Source organism: Mesoplodon bidens, assembly GCF_964165515.1.
Source record: "Mesoplodon bidens genome assembly, chromosome: 9".
Taxonomy (NCBI): domain Eukaryota; kingdom Metazoa; phylum Chordata; class Mammalia; order Artiodactyla; family Ziphiidae; genus Mesoplodon; species Mesoplodon bidens.
Genome location: NC_138166.1, coordinates 85691280 through 85714696, shown reverse-complemented (window position 1 = coordinate 85714696; position 23417 = coordinate 85691280). Strand labels below are relative to the sequence as shown.

Genomic DNA, 23417 nt, shown 5'->3' with positions numbered 1-23417 from the left:
GTGCACGCGTGTGTGTATAGCTTCCATGACCTCTTGGGGCAAGCTCTCTGAACCCCACTGTTTAGGGCTTTTTTAGAGGTTCTCAGCATACAAAAGACACTCATCACCCTGCAGATCCCAAGGGTTTTAGGAGCTGTGTGCCAGGAAAGAGAAAAGACCAAATATCTACTTTTTATTATACCACAGCACCTACTCTGTTCTTTGTTACTATGAAAGTGTAGATTTTTTTAAAAGGATGCTACTCTATACAGCAACAACAGAGTTCCTTATTTTAAATAACAAAACATACCAGACCTTAAATATTCAATTGGTGTCATCCTCCAAAACAATTACTTTGGGAGATTATATTATGTTCCAATATTCACATTTCTTTCAGAGCCAGAATACAGGCTACCCAAGAAAATCAGCAATTATGTAGCATCCACATCACACAGACGATGTTTCCAATACAAATCTCCTCATTCATTATTAACTGTATACTAATAAAATTTTTTGACTTATCCAAGCACTCCTCACCCCCAAATTACACTACTAAAAAAATGACAATTTGCTATCAACAAAAATATGTAAAGGAATAGGTCACTGATACTGAAGGCAACATTAAAAGACTTTTTCTAAGTGGTTCAGTACTAATCAATGTTAGCATTTGTAACTGCATGGTTTTCCAAGATGACAGCTTAAATTTAGATATGTGAGTTCAAGTATGTTACTTTCTTATTTTTCAAGTCTCATTATTACATTATGGACCTGTTTTACATAAAATAAGTCCTTAATTCAAGGAGCTAACATCTTTACAGAGTAAAGAGATGGGGGGGGGGAGAAAGAAAGAAACTAAGAACTGGCATAAACCTATATTCTTTTAAAACACCTGTTTCTTGTATATACTTAAAATCACCCTAATAACCAATCTAAGTTTACATGTTTATGACATACCATTTACAGCTTTTTCAATCAATTCTTCACAAGCATCAAAATCACCCTTCAGTACCAATTTATCGTGCAGATCTGTTAACATGGGATGTTCCAGGGCAATCTTGGTTTTCTTTTGCAGTGATTCAAAAGCCTCTGTATAGTTATGTTGTCTGAAGTGTTTTAGGCAAAGGCGAATAGCTTCCTGTTCACGGTACTACTGGAACACAAGAGAAGGTATGAAAAGAAGAGATTTGGTTAGTTATTACTGTAGGGAACAATAAGTGATAATTACTAACGTAAAGTGAGCATTTACTAAGCATTAACTAAGTATACTAAGTATAACTAAGCACTGTACTAACCCTATTCATTAGTATCATTATTATATCCACTATTAAATGGCAAAACTGAAGCTTAGTCAATTGTAATAACTCACCAAAGGTCACAAAGTATATAGCAGAAAGATATTAAGGAGATGAACGTATACAGAAATATCAGGCATATATTTCATGAAGATAAAAGATACTAAAAGATGAAACCAGGCCTAGTTCTAGAGCCTGAACTTTCAAAAAAAGAACCAGAAAAACTATTTATCAAAGCTTACTTAAGATGGTAAAAATGATAACTTCCAAGGCTTTTACTAATCAGATAACAATGTTGGTACTGAATGCACAGAAACCATTAAATAATATACATAAATGTTCATGTTCTTTGTTCTTGGTTCTTAGTAATAAGTTATTACTTGAATGACAAATATTATCAAATGTTCATGTATTTCAAATTCACAAACAGGTTTTATGATTCAAAATCATCAGAAAGAGACTATTTAAAGTTTTATAATTTTTTTTCTAAACCTGGGCTACCTCACCGATTAAACAGCTATAAAGTAAAAATCTCAATTAATTACAATCCCAAAAGAAATATTCAATTTACTAAATCTCCCCCCTAAAAGGATGAATGCCAAAAAACAACCTCATATAAAGAATTTAAAAGAAAATTTAATTCAAGGATATATTATGAGATTTCTACAATTTCTTAAATAAGAGTGAATCAAATAAACTGATGACACAGAAGCAGTGCATAATAACCAAGCAAAATACAATTTACTTGTAAGCCTTACTCTTTAATAGGCAGGAAAATTTACAAGACTTGAAACACTAATCACTTTATAGTCTCTGATTTTTTTATTAATAAAAGGCGATCAAAACATTTTTCCTTGAACACTCTAGTTAACTAATATTTTCCCTCATCAAATAACAAAAGAATGATTCTATATCCAAACTAACTTCACATTAATAGTTTCTTATGCTTAGCCTCTAAATAAAGATTTATCCTAACTATCTGGAACCATATTAAACAATAATACCTTTTTATCATGTTGACTTTAGGAGTATGAATCACATCCACATTTTAAATTTTCTATCAGGCTGCATACAGATACATAGTAGGAGAGGATTTATGAAACGAAATTATAATGCTTTGAAAAAGGATTGAAATTCAAAGAGGGTGAAGACTTTAATTTCTAGAGGTTCACAATAAATAGAACTTGACAAATGAATGACTGAACAATTTTAAGTTTCCCAAATATAATCTGTCCACAGTGTTGGGGAAAAAAGGTGAAATTTGCAGCTTCCTACAATATCAAGTTGTGAGTATATTAAAGAAAACACATGTACACATCATAGACTAAAGAGAAAAAAAATTTTTAAGTATCAGAAAAGCTTACTCATTATTTTTTTAAGAAGAACCAATAGAATTTAGAAGATTATAAGTATATACTAAGCACTATTATGTGCATAACACTGTAAAGGTGATTTTTAATGTTTAAAAATATCATCTCTACCTTGAAAGAATTTACATTACAGGTAATCCAAGAATATATAAAAAACATATAGAAAATTTAAAAAGCCAGCATCTATTTTAAATTGAATATAACAGAATGCCAAAAATAAATCAGTCAAACAGAAAGTTCCTCAATTAAGCTGACCAGAAAAGGGCTGAAATTCTATACAAAAAAAATCTTAGGAAGAACGTATATTATTTCCCAATCGCCTATGAGTTGACAATTGAGCTCTATGTGCAAATAAAGATATCAGGAAATAGTGACTAGACTAAAGCTTTATCATTCTCCTAACAAGAAATAGTCCTCCCCCAACAAAAACATAGCCAAAAGAGTCAAATAGATATATACATCAGAAACACAGGTGAAGCATTAAAGGTGTTCAAAAAAATCAAAGACCTATTTCTTAATAATTTAAATTCACATTTTCAGGCTGCATTTATTGTATAAAATTACCTATGAATAAAATTATTAAGTATCACCTTTATACTCCCTGTAAGATCATAATATTTATAGAAACTATCTCAAATTTTAGTTAAAAGGAAAAGTAAATATTCCTATTTTACTCAACACAAACACAATGGAGGAATATACAATAAAAGCAATCTGGAACCAAAACTACCCCACTAAAAACTATGTTTAAATGTTCCTATCAATATAGGTTAAAAACAAAATTCAGAGACAGATGGGTATAATAATGTAATAGCAGACTCTTGGTTCCAGACTGACTGAGTTGATATATTGCCCTGAGCACTTTACAACTGTGTGGCCTTAGGCAAAATACTTAACCTGTGTTCCACTTCATCACCTGTAAAATATGGATAATAACTGTACCTATCTCATAGAGTGGCAATGAGTAAATAAGTGATAAAGAAGCTTAGAACCTGGCAAAACGTAAATGCTTAATAAATGTTGATTAATCTTTATAACTATTATTACTATTCTCAATATTTTAAATTATTCTCAATTAAGACAAGAGAGTGACACAATTCTCTCTTTATTATAGGCACTTGAAGCATGAAATCACGATTTTAAAATACAGTCCTACCTTACTATACCAGTTGAGACAGGGTTGTACTACATCGGGATCATCAATGCCACTAAGTTCAACATACCAGATGCTAAAGTTAAAGCTGGGTCCCCACGATAAGAGTGGAACTTTGAGGAGAAAAATAAGAAAGAAAAAGAAAAAAAATTAACATAGTTCAAATAAAACTTTAGCAAAGTAAAATCACTATTCAAACTTATTAGGATTCATTCAACAAATTTACTGAATACTTTCTATATCCCCAGCACTGGACTATTGGGCGCTGGGGCCACAGTAGCAAAAAGAAACATATGATCCATGCCATCATGAGGTTGCTTTAATGATAAAAACACTGAAGATAAATTCAAAGCGGTCATTTATCTGTCCCCCAAAAAACAGGACCAGGGTTAGATGATTTAGCAGGTAAATTTTAACAAACCCACAGGAAACAAATAATTACTATATAATTTAATCTGTATCACAACACAGAAAGAGACTGAAAGTTCAATTACTTATCAAAGTGGCATAACCTGGAAAACAAAACCAGAAGAGAAAGGATTTAAGGACAATCTCAGCTATGAGTATATATTCAAAATTTTAAATAATAATAAATTTTTTAAAAGGCTGCAAAAAAATTCTACCAGATTTTCACTGACTAAATAGAGTTCATTACAGGAATGGAAGGTTGGTTCAACAGGAGCAACATTAATGTAATTCACTTTGTTAACAAAGTAAAAGAGAAACACATTTGATTACTTCAACAGATGCTAAGAGCAAACTAATAAAATTTACTTAAAAAAAACCTCAATATATAAGGAATAGAAGGCAAAAGAAAACTTTGTTACCTAGATTTTTTAAGTATCAAAAACCTCAAAAAACCCCAAAAAACCAAAAACAAAACTAATGGAGAAACATTAAGTATTCGCACTCAAGTCAGGAACAAGACAAAGAGGCCCAATATCTGTACTACTCAACGCTATGTGGGAGATCCTAGCTAATGCAATCAGGAAAAAAATTTGCAAATTAAGAAAAAATATTATCACTTGAAGATGGTACAGCTTATCTACCTAAAGGATTCAAGAGATTTAACTGAAAAACTTTTAAAGTTTGTATGCAAGGTAAACATGAAAATCAACTTTCCCTGTATCTAGAAAACCCAATTAGAAAATGTAATGAAAAAAGTCTCCTTTGTAATAGCAAAAAAAAAGCTTAAAATATCTTAGAATAAAGTTTAAAATATGCAAGAAAATAAAATTTTAAAACATAAAAATTTTACTTAATATGTTCCTAGATGGGAAAACTCAGTTGTAAACATATTAATTCCCCTCAAATTAATTATAAATTTAATGTAGTCTCATAATCCTAATGGTATAATATCCAACTTTTTTCTTGACATGTAACCAGACAAGCTGATCTGAAAAAAATCAGTAACACAAAATACCTAAAATAATACAAATAATAAGAAAATAAACATACTAAAAGATACAGTAATTATAAGTTTGATATTAGCAAAGGAAAACGAAGTAAAATCACTGGAGCAGAAGAGTGTATCCAAAAATCTCTCAAGGATCCAGAGGAATTTAACATAGGATGAAGATAACATTTCATATCAGTAATGACAGGACAGAGTAGAGGTTTTTAACCTGTGATCCATGGGCTCCTGGGGATCCCCACAACCCTTTTAGGAGGTCCCATGTGGTCAAAACTATTTTTCATAATAAGACTAGGGCTTTATAGCCTTTTTTTTTTTTTTAAACTGTACTGACATTTGCACTCATGGTGCAAAGGCAATGCTGAATAAAACTGTTGGCATCTTGGTAGTGCCACAAAAAGTAGCATGAAAGTGTCCCAGTATTTCTTAATACAGTATGAATTGAACTGTATTCCTTACCATCACACACCTGCAGTTAAAAAACAAAAAGACAATTCATTTAAGAATGTCTCTGATGATGTGTGAGAATAAATTTTAATAAATTCCTATCATTAAGTACACATCACTTTAATATTCTGTGTGATACAGTGGAAAGTACACATAAAGGACTTTTGCTGCATACCAAAGCAGGAAGGCTGTCTCAAGAAAAAGAACCTGTGTAAGCTGAGTTGTGAGCTTCTGAAATAGCCACTGAAATAGCCCTTAAAAGAAAAACTGACAATCTATGATTATTTAGATTTGGGTATTTGACAGATGCTTACCTGTCATTTCAAGGATAACAAATGACAGTTTTGTTGCCAAGGATAAAATTCAAACTTTTTAGGAAAAATTAGAACTTTGGAAAATTAGTATTCACCATTGTGAACTTAGCTACTACCCAGTACTTTTCTGATGAGACTGGTGGTGATAATAACATTGTGACTTTTAAAAATATATTATATAATGAAATGTTCCAACATTTGAAAGATGTGCATAACTTAGGGAATCATATTTTCTAAATGACCAATGAATGATTTTACAAAACCATGCATGGATGAAAGACTGATTCAAAGTACAAGACAGGCCAATGGATTTTAATATAACATTGACATGGTTCAGGCTCAGTAATGCAACTACCTTTAAGAAACTAACACTTGCCAATTTTTGATTAAGTATCAAAACAGAATATCCACAATATCTGATATCAGGTCTACTTATTTCCAAGTCCACCGCTCTTTTCTAGCATATCAGACTCAGTGAAGAGATAAGATGTACTAAGTCATATGCTTTTCTATTCTGTCCTCTAAAGAAAACAGTGTGAGTCAAGACAGAAGCAACAGGAACCAGTCATTAGGACATATGCAGGACTCCTGGGATGTTTAATATGGCCTTCAGTTTATATGTGCAAACAACACAAATTTCAAAAAGGTTTATACCAACGAATACTGAATTATCATCACTGTTTTGGTGTTCATTTCTTCATGTAGCAGTACCATTTAAAAAGTGTACTACTAGGGGCCTCCCTGGTGGCGCAGTGGTTGAGAGTCCGCCTGCCGATGCAGGGGATACGGGTTCGTGCCCCGGTCTGGGAGGATCCCATATGCCGCGGAGCGGCTGGGCCCGTGAGCCATGGCCGCTGGGCCTGCGCATCCGGAGCCTGTGCTCCGCAACGGGAGAGGCCACAACAGTGAGAGGCCCGCATACCGCAAAAAGAAAAAAAAAAAAAAAAAAGTGTACTACTATATCACTGCAATAACCATTAAGTAATATAAAAGTCAGAATAAAACAGGATTTGAAACCCAAGGCCCCAAGAACACAGTCTATTAACTGTGACCAGAGACATATAACATTAGTTAGTGAGCTGAAATCCATTCTCAAGTTCCAGGTCCAAGTTCAATAAAATTAGGAGGAAAAAAAATCTTCCTACTATATCAGTAAAACGTTCATTTATTAAATCCTTTGAAGCAATTGTGGGAGGGAGGTTAAGTAGACACTCATCTCACAAGATCATATATTAGATGAATGAAGAGTATAGTTAATTTTTAACAGACTGAAGGCATATATACAGAATAAGCAGAACGATATACACCCATTTCAAATTTTACCAATGATTTTTGATGGCATTAACAACACTAATACTGCATATTAGACATACTCCATATTATATATCAGAAACCTAAATGTGAAATGGAGTTCCAATCACACCTTCTTCACTCCCTAATGAAAGATGCCTTTGCTCTCACCTCAAAAAAAAAAAGGTTAGAAACTCCTAATACACATCTCAAGGCTAAGAGTCTGTATCCTAAGAATTCAACCATCAGTTTTTCTAATGGGATACTCAGACAAGGACATGATCAGGATCAGTGCCTCTCGTATGTTTTCCATAAAATGGCATGCATAGAAAATGATAAGATATTTAGTACACAAGCATACTAGCCTGCAGGATTTGACGACTGTACGATTGGCGGGGGTCAACATCTCAACACAATTAAACATATATGTGGTACATTCAATATGCTTTGGTATTATCACTTGGGAAGCTACTGTCTATAGACAGCTAAACAGCTTAGAAGATGCTAGTACTTTTAAGATCGGCTTCTGGAAGATCTTAAAAATTTAAGATTAACCACTCTGAAAGAGTGCATCTATTCTACTTACAGATTAATAAGTACACAAAGCACTTAGCACAGTAACTGGCACATGGTTAAGTGCTCAATAAATGTTAGCTATTATTGTTAGCTCTTATTACTATATTAATTTTCTTCCTTTTAAAATTTATTTTTTTATTGGAATATAACTGCTTTACAATGTTGTGTTAGTTTCTGCTGTACAATGAATACACTGTATGTATACCTATATCCCCTCCCTCTTGGACCTCCCTCCCTGCCCCCCATCCCACCCATCTAGGTCATCACAGAGCACTGAGATGAGCTTCCTGTGCTTTATATTTATAGCATGTTCCCACTAGCTATACTTTTTAAATGTTACCTTTCCACATGCTCTCATGAAGGTCACCATCAGGGCACCTTCCCGCCGCCTCACCCCTACCCCCGCCCCCAGAAGACACGATACTCATCCAGCCAAAGCTAAAGCTTCTCTGAAGCTCCCACACCCATCCAGGCTGCAAAAATCCAAAAAATTCATAGAAATCCAGTCATCCCTCTACCAAAAACCAGGACTCCTCCAGAATCTTTCCAAGAATCAGTACCTCCTTCTGCCTTCAAATCACCTTATTTCCTGATATAACTGTTATCTTGGCTATGAATCAAGATATAAACCTTTCTAGTCATCTATAACCAATACTCTCATCCCATTCAACTTTATGTTTTCAGTCATCTGATCTAATCTCCAACTGAGGTTTTCCCTTCCAAACCTTTAACTTGCTCTCTTGAATCTGGCCTCCCAATCAACAACTCTCCTTCTTTACTAAATTTTCTTTTTACTTACAAACCTTAGCCAAAACCAAGCTTCTTCCTAAGGCCAACTCTCAACTTCCACACTAAGCCCTATCAAAGATTTCACTCCAGCATGAGCTCTTTGGCTTTTTTGTGTGGTGAACCCCCTTTGGCTATTCAGTGAACCCTGTGACCCAATCCCTCTCAGATTTAAATGTAAAATGAAAAATACATAAGATTACAGAGTAGGCAAACTGTATTGAAATATAGTTATAAAAATAATGAAGATACAAAATTATGATATAGAAATATATATGCTTTTTTATTAACAAATTAGATAAGATGATCTAGTGGCAGGTCTAATAATTATCATAATTTCAAAGTTATGATATTTGCTACAGTGTAATGTGATGGGAAATATTTATAACTTCTATCTGTGACAAGTCACAGGTATTGCTAATACTATGAGTTACTGCCTATATTCATAATTGAAGGAAATGCTAAGTACATTTGTTAGAGGTTAGACACCACTAAGATGTAACTTTTCCTCCATTAAGTTCACACAGCCATTGATTAATCCCTATAAACTGCTGTACAATAAACTCAAAAAGTATATATACGATGTCTCTAATGAGGCAAGCAGTTTGCTTGTTGCTTCTGAAATCTGAGGAGTCTGAAGACAGTTGCTATCCCCTAGGATTTTACAATCTACCTGAGGAAATAAAACCTACATATATCACACAGTAAAAGAACTCAACATTCGTAAAAAGACAGACTTAAATTTGTATACCATCTCTACATTCTACTACCTGTAAGGTCTTGGCCTAATCATTTAATTTACCTCTAAACTTGAGTTTCCTCATCTGTAAAGTGAGTGTAATAATACCTATTTCACAGAGTGTTAGGCAGATGCTTCATAAACAATATCTATTATACTATTTTAAAGCAATACAAGCACATATCCAAAAGCATATACCAAATACTATGTCTTTGATCCATCACTTACTAGCTATGTACCATGGGACACATCATTTGACTTCTACTCTCATCTTCCTTAACCAAAAAAGGAAAGATTTTTATCTTCCAGTATAGTGCTTAAATGAGATACCACACGTGAAAGCACTTACAAACGCAAAAACAATAAAAACATATAAGAAGTTCTAAATAATGATTGCTGAAATGACATGATGGTTCAAATTCTATTGTGCATGTACTTTTTCTATAGTACTTAAAATACTACATGTAAGAAGGCATGTAATCAAGAGCTCTATGAATATAAATATATAAAAAAGAGACATTCAAAATGAAAATATTTCCTTCATAAATATGATCTTAAATTAAAATTCATAAGACTACCACTCATCCACAAACTACAAAAGAACTCAAGAAAATGTCCAATATAGCTACCTATCCTATCATTAGACAGAGAAAGTATTATCATACTCATTTTATACAAAAGGTAACTTAAGAAAGGAAAGTAAAATTTACTTAAAGGTCAGTTCAGCTATGCTGGCACTGTGGATTATCCACAACAGATCTTAAAAACCTAACCCCTGCCATGCAGTAAAAATGAAGGCTCACTTTCCTTGTTAATTTGTAAACAAACTTACTTAAATTGGGTCTAAGCCAAATTTAATGAATAAGCTATACTCTTTATAAATGCAAAGTATCATATTTAGATGTCAGTGCATGATTTGCAGATTATCCGCTATTGAGTTAAGCCTTGCTTCTGTTCCACTCCATTACTATGAGTAACTGAAGGCTGACTATATTTAGAAATTGTGTTGTTTAAGAATAAACTTTTTTTCTTTTTTTTTTTTTTTTTTTTGCGGTACACGGGTCTCTCACTGTTGTGGCCTCTCCCGTTGCGGAGCACAGGCTCTGGACGAGCAGGCTCAGTGGCCATGGCTCACGGGCCCAGCTGCTCCGCGGCATATGGGATCTTCCCGGACCGGGACACGAACCCACGTCCCCTGCATCGGCAGGTGGACTCTCAATCACTGCGCCACCAGGGAAGCCCAAGGATAAACTTTTTTTTTTTAAATAAAGCAAGATCTTTCAAACATATCATTATAGAACATAAATGTGAAGTATTCAAACACATTTTTTCTTTTAAGAAAAATTCCAACAATTTATCCCAGCCAGGTAAACAAGTATCTGTGTGAATCACCACCAAAAGAAAGCTACACATCACTTTAGTGTTTTATCGAAATTATTTTTAAAGAAAACATCAAACTAAAAAAACTAGTTTAAAAACATCAAACTAAAAAAAGCCTAACACAGGCTTTAAGTTTCACATTTTCCTTATTATTAAAAAAAAACAAAACTTATCAAGAGAATGTGGGGAGAAGGTTGAAAAGCAAAAACACTGCAGACCACTATTAACATTTTTTAACAGAAAAGTGAGAAATATGAAGTTATCTAAATATTAATACCCTAAATATCAAATAAGTTAATAAGTGTCTTCAATTATTTGGAAAGCTCTAGTTAACATTTTGCCTGAATACCATAAAACTAACCCACCAGGGTCAAGTAAAAAACATCATCATGCCCTACAACTAGAAGGCTGATAGAAAGGGCCGGAAAGAGGTCCAACTTCTTGTTTTCAGGCATCTGAATGTCTAACTGATCCTTAAGAGACCTCTGTTCTCTTATAAATTTTTTAAGGGAAGAAACTATTCAAAATCCTTAAACAGACTTTTATTCATAGTTCTAATGAATAATATTAGAGGATTAAGAACTTTAGAAGCAGTAGTAGTAGATATTTTCCTTCAAAGAAAACTAATGACTATAGGAAATGTACCCCAAAAGTTCAAATAAAAGAACTTAAAAAAAAAAAAAGAACATTTCATTTTGCATGACTAAGCAATTAGAGGTTGAATAAGTACTTTAAAATTATGAAATCTAAATTTACTACATGAAAATATAAGATATTTTCACTGCTTCTACATTTGATGTAAAATCATAGAATTATTCAAGCTATGCAAGAATCTATAAGAAATGGGTGGTCTGCATACTGAGGAAAGAATTTACTCATTAGCATGAAAGAAGAAACAATCAAGAATTTATTTTAAAAATCTGCTTGTTCCGGGGCTTCCCTGGTGGCGCAGTGGTTGAGAGTCCGCCTGCTGATGCAGGGGACATGGGTTCGTGCCCTGGTCCGGGAAGATCCCACATGCCGCGGAGCGGCTGGGCCCATGAGCCATGGCCGCTGAGCCTGCCCGTCCGGAGCCTGTGCTCCGCAACGGGAGAGGCCACAACAGTGAGAGGCCTGCGTACTGCAAAAAAAAAAAAAAAAAAAAAAAATCTGCTTGTTCCTAAATTCTCATAGGTAAACAGGATACAGGTTTTTTATTTACAATTAATTATAACAACAAAAACTATATTTATAAAAGAAAGTAACACACCAAACAGCCCAATGATTCTAGAAATAGTTTCCCCTCTATAAATAGTCTTTATTAAGATCTCAGATATTCTTTTCGTCTAATGGATCTTTTTGACTCAATGAAATGAACAGGCCAACTCTTGATAGACTGGGAAACAATGACTATGGAGCTGGTCCTTCCAAAAGAGGAATTTTCTCCCAAATCAAAACATGGGATTCTGGCTTTTTATTATCATTCTTAAAGGGATATGACTCACCTTAATCTCAATTTTAACATAATATTTTCAAAGGTATGAAATATAGATGGAAACTAAAAGAGTCAAGTCCTCAACCTTCCTACCTTCTAACTAATCCATCTTATAGATAAACAAAATAATCCTAAAAACACTAGTTTTGAGGAGGCATTACACATACTTTCTTAACCTAAAACACTTGCTAATAAATAAACACAATAAATGCTTAGGTACCATTTTTCAAACATTACTTTGAAACTTATTAATGGGTTATGAAATTAGTTTTATGAGTTTGACCAACATTATCACACACACAAAAAATGAAATATGAAAGAAAAGAATAGAAAATAACCATAATATATGGCCTTAAGGAATACATCAATATTTGGTTTTAGAATGATATAACTTCAGAACTGATAAACCTTCCATAAAACAATCAAGGCAATCAAATCCATATATCTCATAAAATGAGAAAGTATTTAGAAAAGGTTCTAAGAAACTTTCAAATGAGAAAGTAGAAAAGGTTCCATTTGAAATAACTGTCACTTAGTTACAGATTTATAAAGTAGGGGGTCAGCCAAACAGTAAACATTTTGGGCTTTGTGGGCTAGGTGGTCTCTTGCAACTACTCAACTTTGCCATGTAGTGCAAAAGCAGACAAAGACACTATGTGAACAAGTGGCATGGCAGTGTTGCCATAAAATTTTATTTAAAAAAAAAAAACAGGGAACCTGCAGGATTTGGCCCACAGGCTGTAGTTTGATGACGGATGGTATAAAGAATTTATTTCTACTCCAGAATGCTGGAAACCTTACCTATTTTAATGAATCGACAAGGAAACATCTGTTCATCAATTTTATGCTTCAAGGTAAATGTTTCTTTGTTATAATCATTCTTTAAGCCACTGTGAAAAAAAATAAGGTTATCAAATCTGATTTCATAATTTAGTAAATGCACTAAAACACAGATTAATATCATACTCCGATTTTAAGGTCAACGAATGCTCAGAATATATGACAGGGACGATGTAACGAAGTAGTTGAACATGAGAATACAGGACAAAACTTGTACATTCACATCAACTGCACTATACTGTATTCTCTTAATTAAATGAGGGCTAATGAAAAAATGTTGTGTTAAAGAATGTGACTACAATACATGAAGATGTGTGACGAGACCTAGTGTCCCTAACGTATAACTGAATACAATATAAAATATTCAAGCAGTAAGAAGAAAATTTAAACAATTCATACTCATATCTTACAACTTAAACAGAGCCAAATATTAGAATCTGTCAAAGAATTAAGTTATTAAATTCTGACTAAGATGCCAATGTTCCTTTTATAGCTGAATAAATTTTCAAAGACAACCTTACTCTGTTGGTTTAATAGCATCTGCTTTTCCTACATAAAAATAAACCCATATCACTTCTCTACTTAAACAACTTCGGCTGACTCAAGTATTTATGGGAAAGTCACTTACCGTCAGGTTGCCTTATATTCTGATATACTTTCATGACTTAAATGTAGTTTAGACGTAATACATACTTATATAAAATATTGTGCTAAAGGGACACACCATGTCACAATTATATTCTAAAACTGCATGGCTTTATTTGTCCACTCCATCTTCTATCCCATTTTTCATCACCTAGAGGGCAAATTAACATTCATTCCTGGTGATCTATGTTGTCAAAACTCAAATTTACTGAGCTCCTTCCAAGAGGTAGGCACTGCAGTAGGTGCAGCCACATACTTTTACTCTGTTTAGTTTCCAATTTATACTAAACTCCCAGAATATTACTTCCAGATTAGGGCACTCAATCTTAATGTTCTGGACAGATTCTATATTTTTACATCAAGGATTACAGTAAAGATTTTTATTATAGCTGAGAGGTATATGTGAAGTCATTAACAATTCAAAAATAAGATTGAAAAATAAGAAGTAGAAAAATACCCCCAAATTTTATTCTTTCTGCTTTGGTAACAATATTAATTAGTATCTGGTGGGGAAAAGTTAACTAAAGCACAATATTAAAATAAGGCACTAGAAATAAAATAGTAGAAATACTCTTCTCTCCTTTGCAAGAAAACACAAACCATGCAGATTTAGCTACAAAGAGACTAAACTAAGACTGCAGATTGTTTAGAAACTCTTTCCTCCCCATAATCATAACCCACCTGGACAATAGCTCTGTCATGTTTTCTTCATTCATTCCACCAAAGACTTTAAATTTCTTCAAATTGCAGACATGAGTTTTCTCATATTTTCCAAATGTGATATTCTGGACTATAGCAGGCCTTTCAAGCTTCAGAATCAAGTACTACAAAAAGGAACAACCAAATTATATCCTCCTCCATTTAAAACAAATCGCTAGACAACATGAGTAGTTAAAATTTTGGCCAGTTAACTCAAGAACGTATAATGTTCATCCTGTCCATCCTACACTGGCAGATTTTTTATTTTTATTTTTTATGCTAAAGGATAGTATGCAACAGTCAAGCTACCATAACATCACCACTTTCTCCCAGGAAACTACATCATTCTCAACAATGTAGATGAAGGAGGGAAAAAAGGACTGGTGAGATAACTTCTAATCAAGGAATGACATTCAGTAAGATATAACAGACTATGAATAATGAAATAAAACAAAATTAGAATGCAAAAGTAACAATTACATATTCTCACTGACTACACTTCAATAACAAATTCAATGTTCAAAATCAGTGGTAAAATTTTAAACCTAGAAAAAAGCAGATTTACTATTCACCCCTGCCAATTTTATAAATTAAAAAACTCAGACCTACCATAGATATATCTAATATAGCTCAAGTTTTGCTATTATACACAGGATAAAATGGCATCAGTTCATTAGGGAACACATTTTACATTATGCAGGCTGTCTTCAATTATAAAAATTAAGAAGGAAACTACTACTTGTCAAAAATGGAGAAAAAGCTATTTAGAAAACAACTCATGTTATGTTGGAGTGGCTTCATGCTTCATAATAATGGGTAATACTCATGATAAAGGAGAATAGAATGAAGTTGGTGGTCCCACTTTGTACCATACACAAAAATTAACTCAAAATGTATCAAAAGTGATCCAAAATCAAACCAATACAATCAAACGTAAGACATAAAAGTAAGAGGTAAAACTATAAAACTCTTAAGATGAAAATAGGGGTATATCTTCATGACTCTGGATTTGGCAATGGATTCTTAGATATGACTCCAAAGTACAAGCAACAAAATATAAAATAAACTGGACTTCAGCAAAATTAAAGTTTTGTGCATCAAAGGACACTATCAAGAAAGTGAAAAGACAACCTACAGAGTGGGAGAAAATACTTGCAGAAATGTATCTGATAAGGGTTTAGTACCTAGAATATATAAGGAATTTGTACAAGAAAAAGACAACCTAATTTAAAAATGGGCAAAGGACCTCAATAGCCCTTTCTCTAAAGAAGATAAACAAACGGCCATCAGGCACATGAAAAGATGTTCAACATCATTAGTCATCAGGAAAATGCAAATCAAAACCACAATGAAATATAACTTCACACACACTAGGATGGCTATAACCAAAAAAACCAAAATAACAAGTGTTGGCAAGGATGTGAGGAAACCAGAACTCTTATACATGGTGCAGACAATGTGGAACACAGTTTGGTGGTTCCTCAAAAAGCTAAACATAGAATTACTACATGACCCAAAAGTTCTACTCCTCGTTAGTTATATAATAAAAATAAATGAAAAAGGTATTCAAACAAACACTTGTACATGAATGTTTCCAGCAGAACTATTCACAATGGCCAAAAGATATATACAACCCAAATGTCCATCAACTGATGGGTGGACAAACAAAAAGAGAGTGTCTGCACAATGAAATATTATTTAGCCATGAAAAGGAATGTAGTACTGATACATGCTACAACATAGATAAACCTCAAAAACATGTTAAGTGAAAGAGGTCAAATGCAAAAGACCATATATTGTTATGACTCTATTTACATAAAATATTCAGGTAAATTCATAGACGCAGAAAGCAGGTAAATTCATAGAGGCAGAAAGCAGATTACTGGTTGCCAGGAGCTGGGTTAAGGGTGAAAGGAGAAACTGCTTAATTGGTACCAGGTTTTCTTATGCGGTAGTGAAATAACTAGATAGAAGTGATGGCTGTACAACATTGTGAATGTACTAAATGACACTTAATTGTACACTTTAAAATGGTTAATTTTATGCTATGTGAATTTTACCTCAATAAAATAAAAGAATGAAGCTGGTGGTAACATAAAAGATGATGATATAATTAATATATAGTGAGTACTAACTCCCTTGTCTGACAAATTACTCAGATTTTTATGTGTATCATCTCATTTTAATAGGAGTAGGAGGAACAAGAGTAGTATTTTAATAACAATAATCATCCTCTTCATCCTCATTTTAAAAATTCTGGCTTAGAAAGGCTAAATAACTTACTACAGTTACACAGCTAAAAAACAGCAGAGCTTAGATTAAAAATCAGTCAATCTGCAAAGGAGGCAAGAATGTATAATGGAGAAAAAAGACAGTCTCTTCAATAAGTGGTGCTGGGAAAACTGGACAGCTATATGTAAAAGAACAAAATTAGAACATTCTCTAACACCATATACAAAAATAAACTCAAAATGGATTAAAGACCTAAATTTAAGACCGGATACTGTAAAACTTCTGAAAGAAAACATATGCAGCACACTCTTTGACATAAATCACAGCAGTATCTTTTTTGGATCAATCTCCTACAGTAATGGAAATAAAAACAAAAATAAGCAAATGGGACCTAATGAACCTTAAAAGCTTTGCACAGCAAAGGAAACCATAAACAAAACAAAAAGACAATCTACAGAAAGGGAAAAAAGATTTACAAACAATGAGACCAACAAGGGGTTAATTTCCAAAATATACAAACAGCTCATACAGCTCAACATTAAAAAACCAAACAACCCAATCAAAACCTGGGCAGAAGACCTAAATAGACATTTCTCCAAAGAAGACATACAGATGGCCAACAGGTACATGAAAAAATGCTCAACATTGCTAATTACTAGAGAAATGCAAATCAAAACTGCAATGAGGTATCATCTCACACTAGTCAGAATGGCCAACATCAAAAAGTCTACAAATAATAAATGCTAGAGAGGGTATGGAGAAAAAGGAATGTTGGTGGAAATGTAAATTGGTACAGCCACTACGGAGAACAGTATGGCGTTTCATTACAAAAAACAAAAATAGAGTTACCATATGATCTAGAAATCCCACTCCTGGGCATACATCTGGAGAAAGCTATAATTTGAAAAGATACATGCACCTCAGTGTTCACAGCAGCACTATTTACAATAGACAAGACATGGAAGCAACCTAAATGTCCATCGATAGATGAATGGATAAAGAATGTGGTGTGTGTGTGTGTGTGTGTGTGTGTGTATGTAATGAAATATTACACATCCATAATAAAGAATGAAATAATGCCATTTGCAGCAACATGGACAGACCTAGAGATTATCATAAAGTGAAGTAAGCCAGACAAAGACAAATAACATATGTTATCCCTTATATGTGGAATCTTAAAAAAAAATGATACAAATGAACTTATTTACAAAACAGAAATAGACCCACAGACATAGAAAACAAACTTATGGTTACCAAAGGGGAAAGGACGGGGAGGGATAAATTAGGAGTTTGGGATTAACATATACACACTACCATATATAAAATATATAAACAACAAGGACCTACTGTATAGCACAGAGAACTACACTCAATATTTTATAATAATCTATTAAGGGAAAAGAATCTGAAAAAGAATATATATATATATATATAACTGAATCACTGTGCTCTACATCTGAAACTAATACAACACTGTAAATCAACTATAGTTCAATTAATAAAAATTTTTTTAAATCTGATTTTGTCTGATACTGTTGGTTGGCTGACCCAACCTCCATTCTCAATCCAGTTTTTCCTAGCCACCTTCCAGCCAAAAATAGACACATGGTAAAATTCTGGTCAATGAGATATAAGCAGAAGTTTGTTGTGGGATAAGTTTTGCTTTTTGAAACAAATGCTACCTCTTTACTATCTGAACAGTTACATCTGTAACATCCACTGTGCAACAATGAAGAAAAAGATTAAGAGAATCTCACAGATAGCCATCTCTGAGCCACTCAACTTTCACCAGTAACTGCCTAACTCTAGTTTCCTTGTTTGTGGCAGGGACAGAGATGGGGTGATGGCGGGAAAGAAACTCTATTTGTTTAACCCACTGTTATAGGACCTCCTATTATTTGGTGCTAAAAGCATTCCTACTGATTCACTAACCCCACAGTCGAAACTTTATTTAATGACTACACAGTAACAACTGTTTAGGTTTATATGAGGTTTACATTCTAAGCAGCTATTAAGATTTCTTTATTATAGAAATTGCCATAGGAAAATTGAGATTGCTATTCTTAAGTTATTAATCCTTTTTATCCATATCAAATTAATAGGTGTGGTAATATGATTTCTGGTAACTGAGTTTCTTAAGAATACAGCTGTATGTTAGAGAACAGACTACACAGCTAGGCAAGGGACTATTTACATCTCTTTGTCTTTCTCATGAACTCCCACTTCCTCCCATCCCTTCCTCCTTCTTTCTCTCTTTGGTCATTCTTTAAAGTCTCAGTTTACAAGTCAGTTTTCTCTGATAACTGGTTAGTTAGATACAATGTTGTAACTAGTAAAAATGGATCTTTATACAATCTGTTATATACCGTCCATCATCCCACATACAACACCTCTGAATACAACAGAAAGCATTTGTCTATATAAAATTTTATTTATAACCAAATAGGATTTTGTTATTAAAAATTACATAAGTAAAATGTAAATTCTCTAACTGAAGTAAAGCACAATGATCTGACAAATACATTCTAGGTAAAATTTTTAATGTTTAATCACATTATTGATAAATTTTATAACTTCATTTTTAAAACTCTTGGGCATCGAGGATGAGTACTGTTACTATTAAACAGTGTTATTCCATAGTTAAAGAGGTTTCCATTACTTTTAATTTGGAGAAATAACTGCTGTAGATTTAGTAATAGAAACTGTAAAAAAAAAAGTCATTAAGAATGAACATTTTAGAAAAACTATTTTAGATCCTTTATTATCAACCTTTAAATTCTGTATATGTGAATATTAATAAATTAATTTTAAAATAAAACATAATGACTCACAATCTCTTTATCAAAGCAGAGGGTAGGCTCATAGAGGATCAAAGAACTATCTATCACATGGTTCTTAATTTAGCCACAGAGTTAAGAAAACAATGAAAAAATTTAATGTTCAAAACTGTTCACAGGGCTTCCCTGGTAGCACAGTGGTTGAGAGTCTGCCTGCCAATGCAGAGGATACGGGTTCGTGCCCCGGTCTGGGAAGATCCCACATGCTGCAGAGCGGCTAGGCCTGTGAGCCATGACCACTGAGCCTGCGCGTCTGGAGCCTGTGCTCCGCAATGGGAGAGGTCACAACAGTGAGAGGCCCGCGTACCGCAAAAAAAAAAAAAAAAACCAAAAAACTGTTCACAATTTCAGCCCAAAGAGATTTTTTTCAGCATGAAAAACAATTTAAAAATCATTTTTAACCATATGGATGTTAACAATTTATAAGAAATAAAGATGATATAAAGGAGAAATGGATGATCTATCAGCATCCATTAGATTAGATGGATCTATCAGCAAAAGTATATCCCAGGAGGTGAGTGTTAAAGGATGAGACAGAGTGCATTAGTTTCCTCAGGCTGCCATAACATATTACCACAAACTTGGTGGTTTAAAACAACGGAAATTTATTCTCTCACAGTTCTGGAGCCCAGAAGTCTGAAATCAAGATGTTAGCAGGACCATGTTCCCTCCGAAGGCTCTAAGAGAGGATCCTTCTTTGTCACTACCCGTATCCAGTGGCTCCTGGTGTTCCTTGCTTGTGGCAGCATAACTCCAATCTCTGCCTCCATCTTCACATGACCTTCTTCCTAGTGTCCCTCTGTATTTTCTCCTTTTCTGTGTCTAATAAAAACACTTGTCATTGGATTTAGGGTTCACCCTAATCCAGGATGATCTCTCTCTAAGATCTTTATCTTAATCACATCTGCTAAAACCTTTATTTCAAATAAGGTTACATTCTGAGGTTGCACATCTTTTTGGGGAGGGAGGGGCACTAATAACCTACTACACAGAGCTAGCCAGGCAAAAAGGCTTATGAAAAATGAGTTATAGAAGCTGTTAAAAGGCCAGCATGGTTGGAGCCTAGTAAGCAAGGTGGAGAATGGTAACGTTGAGATTGAAGAGGTAAGCAGTTACCACATCATGCATTATAAATTATAAATGCAATGGAATCCATTAAGCACAATGGAAAGCCAAGATCTGATTAACATCTCACACACACACACACACACACACACGCACGCACACACAGAGTCTGCCTTGTAGAGAATGGATTGGAGGGACTGGCAGATGAGTTAGGATAGTTACAATAATTCTGACAAGAGATGACATGAAGGAGACTTGAACTAAGGTGGTGCAGAGATAAAGAGGATTAGACAGTTTTGACATATATTTTGGAGAGAGAATGAATGGGGTTAAGTGATAGCTGGATATAGGGAGGGGAGAAGGAGGTATCAAGGTGATGATTTAGTTTCTGACTTGAATAACAGGGTAGTTGAAATATCATTTACTCTGATATGAAGGACTGACAATGAAACAGGCAGCATTAGAACAGGAAATGACACCAGAAAAGTCCAGACTGTATATCTATGTAAATCTCAGACTGTGTAATAAATCACCCAGTGTCTTAAAACAATAGTGATTTATGATTTCTCATGATTCTGTGGGTTCAATGGATAGTTCTTCCACGATATCTCCTGGACTTATTCATGTAGCTGTATCAGCTAGGGGGACTGGACTTAGTTGGGGTAGAAAGTGGGGGAGCTGGACCTAGCTGGGATGACTGGGTCCCTCCATATAGGCTTTTATCCTCAAGAAGGCTAGATGGGCTTTCTTCAGAGCAAGTGGTCTCAAGAGTTCAAGATAGAGAGAACAGAAGCTACAAGGCCTCTTGAGGCCTTGCTTAGAAGTTGCAGTAACAATTCCATAGAATTTTCTGTTGGTTAAAGCAAGTGACAAGGCCAGCCAAGATTTATAAGGTAGGGGAACAGACTGCACCTCTTACTGGAAGGAGCTGTAATATGTGACCATATTAAGAAATTTGGACTCTATTCTAGGAGAAGTAGAGAAACATAAAAGTGTTTTAAGATATGGGAAACAATAAAATTCAATACCCATTCAGGATTAGAAATTCTCAGAAAACTACAAATAGAAGAAAGTTTTCTCAAACTGACATAGGACATCTATAAAATATCCATAGCCAGCATCATACTTAATGAAAATTCCCCCTAGCATTGGGACATAAGAAAAGTTGAGGCTGAGGAGTCACAGAAGGGGAGGAAATATTTGCAAACCATGTATCTGATAAAGGACTTATACACAAAACATACAAAGGCTCTCAAAATTCAATAATAAGAAAGTAAACAAACAAATGCTAAAATGGACAAACCTTTGGAATAGACATGTCACCAAAGAACATTTAGAGAGGCAGACAAGCATATGAAAAGATGGTCAACACCAATAATCATTTTTAAAATGCAAATTAAAACCACAAAGACTTGTTCATTAATTTTCAATGCATCTTTATTTGTAATTGCCAAAAGCTGGAAAACAATCCAGTGTCCATCAACAGATAAGTACATAAACAAACTGTGATATGTCCATATGAGAGAATTCAGTTGGGCAACAAAAATGAATGAATTATTGATGCAAACTACAACATGGATGAATCTCAAAATAATCACTTTGAGTGAAATAAGTCAGACAAAAAAGGCATACCATATTTCTCCACTTATATAAAACCCTAGAAAATGCAAATGAATCTACAGTGAAAGAAGTGTGGTACCTAGAGATGGGGGATGGAGGTGAGTGGAAGGGATTAAAAGAAGACATGGAAAACTTTGGTGGTAATAGACATGTTTAGTATTTCAGGAGTGGTGGTATTTTCAAGAGTGTACACCTATGTTCAAACATATCACACTGTACACTAAAAATATAAAGTTTATTGTATGTCCATTATACTTTAATAGCTGTTTAAAAATAATAAAAGTTAGTGTTAAAGAAATGAATAAGCAAGTCACAGACTGGGAGAAAATATTCACAATACATAACTTACAAGGAACTTATACCCAGAATATATATAAACAACTTCTACAACTCAGTAATAAAAAAAGAAAACAACCCCACTTTTTTAAAGGAGTGAAAGAATTCACAAGAAATATAAATGAACAGCCAGTAAGCAAATAGAAAGAAGTGCTTAATATAAAGAGTCATCAGGGAATTATAAATTAAAACCATTTTATACCACCAACAAACACTAAAATTAAAATGTGTGTCAATGCCAAATGTTGGTGAAGCTGTGAAGCAACTAGCAGTCTGATAATTTCATACAAAGTAATGTACAGCTGACCCTGAACAACATGGGTTTGAACTGCACAGGTCCACTTACATGCAACATTTTTGCAGTAAATACCTTAGAAAATTTTTTGGAGATTTGCAACAATCTGAAAAGACCTAGAAATTTGAAAAAAACTGAAAAACAGACAATTTGGAAAAAGCCTAGAAATATCAAAAAAATTAAGAAAAAGCTATGCAATGAATGCATAAAATATATGTAGATACTAGTCTATTTTATCATTTACTACCATAAAATATATACAAATCTATTATAAAAAGTTAAAATTTATTGAAACTTACACACACAAACCCTTACAAACTGTATGTGGTGCCATTTGCAGTGAAGGGAAATGTAAACAAAGTTGCAATATTAAATCATAACTGCATAAAATTAACTGCAATATATACTATACTACTGTAATAATTTCATAGCCACCTCCTGTTGCTATCGTGGTGAGCTCAAGTGTTGAGAGCATCTGCCTAAAATGCCATGTGATGCTTATCATCTCCATGTGAGCAGCTGTCTCTCCAGTAAATTGCATATCACAATAAGAAGTGATCTCTCGCAGTTCTCACGTATTTTTCACTGTTTAGTGCAATACTGTGAACCACGAATAAAACCATGAGACCCATAC

The 23417-nt window shown here is 33.8% G+C and overlaps 1 protein-coding gene across 4 annotated transcripts in view; it reads right to left on the bottom strand.

Moving 5' to 3' along the window:
- MKLN1 (muskelin 1) overlaps positions 1-23417 on the bottom strand; it is a 357278-nt gene that overhangs the window by 101444 nt on the left and 232417 nt on the right. For all 4 annotated transcript variants that reach the window (XM_081244929.1, XM_081244928.1, XM_081244927.1 and 1 more), the window contains 4 exons: positions 14381-14523; positions 13016-13104; positions 3798-3907; positions 934-1126 (listed from right to left, as the gene is read on the bottom strand). In XM_081244929.1, coding sequence (XP_081101055.1) covers positions 934-1126; positions 3798-3907; positions 13016-13104; positions 14381-14415 — 427 coding nt within the window. In that variant the 5' untranslated portion in view covers positions 14416-14523. The remainder of the gene's footprint in view (positions 1-933; positions 1127-3797; positions 3908-13015; positions 13105-14380; positions 14524-23417) is intronic.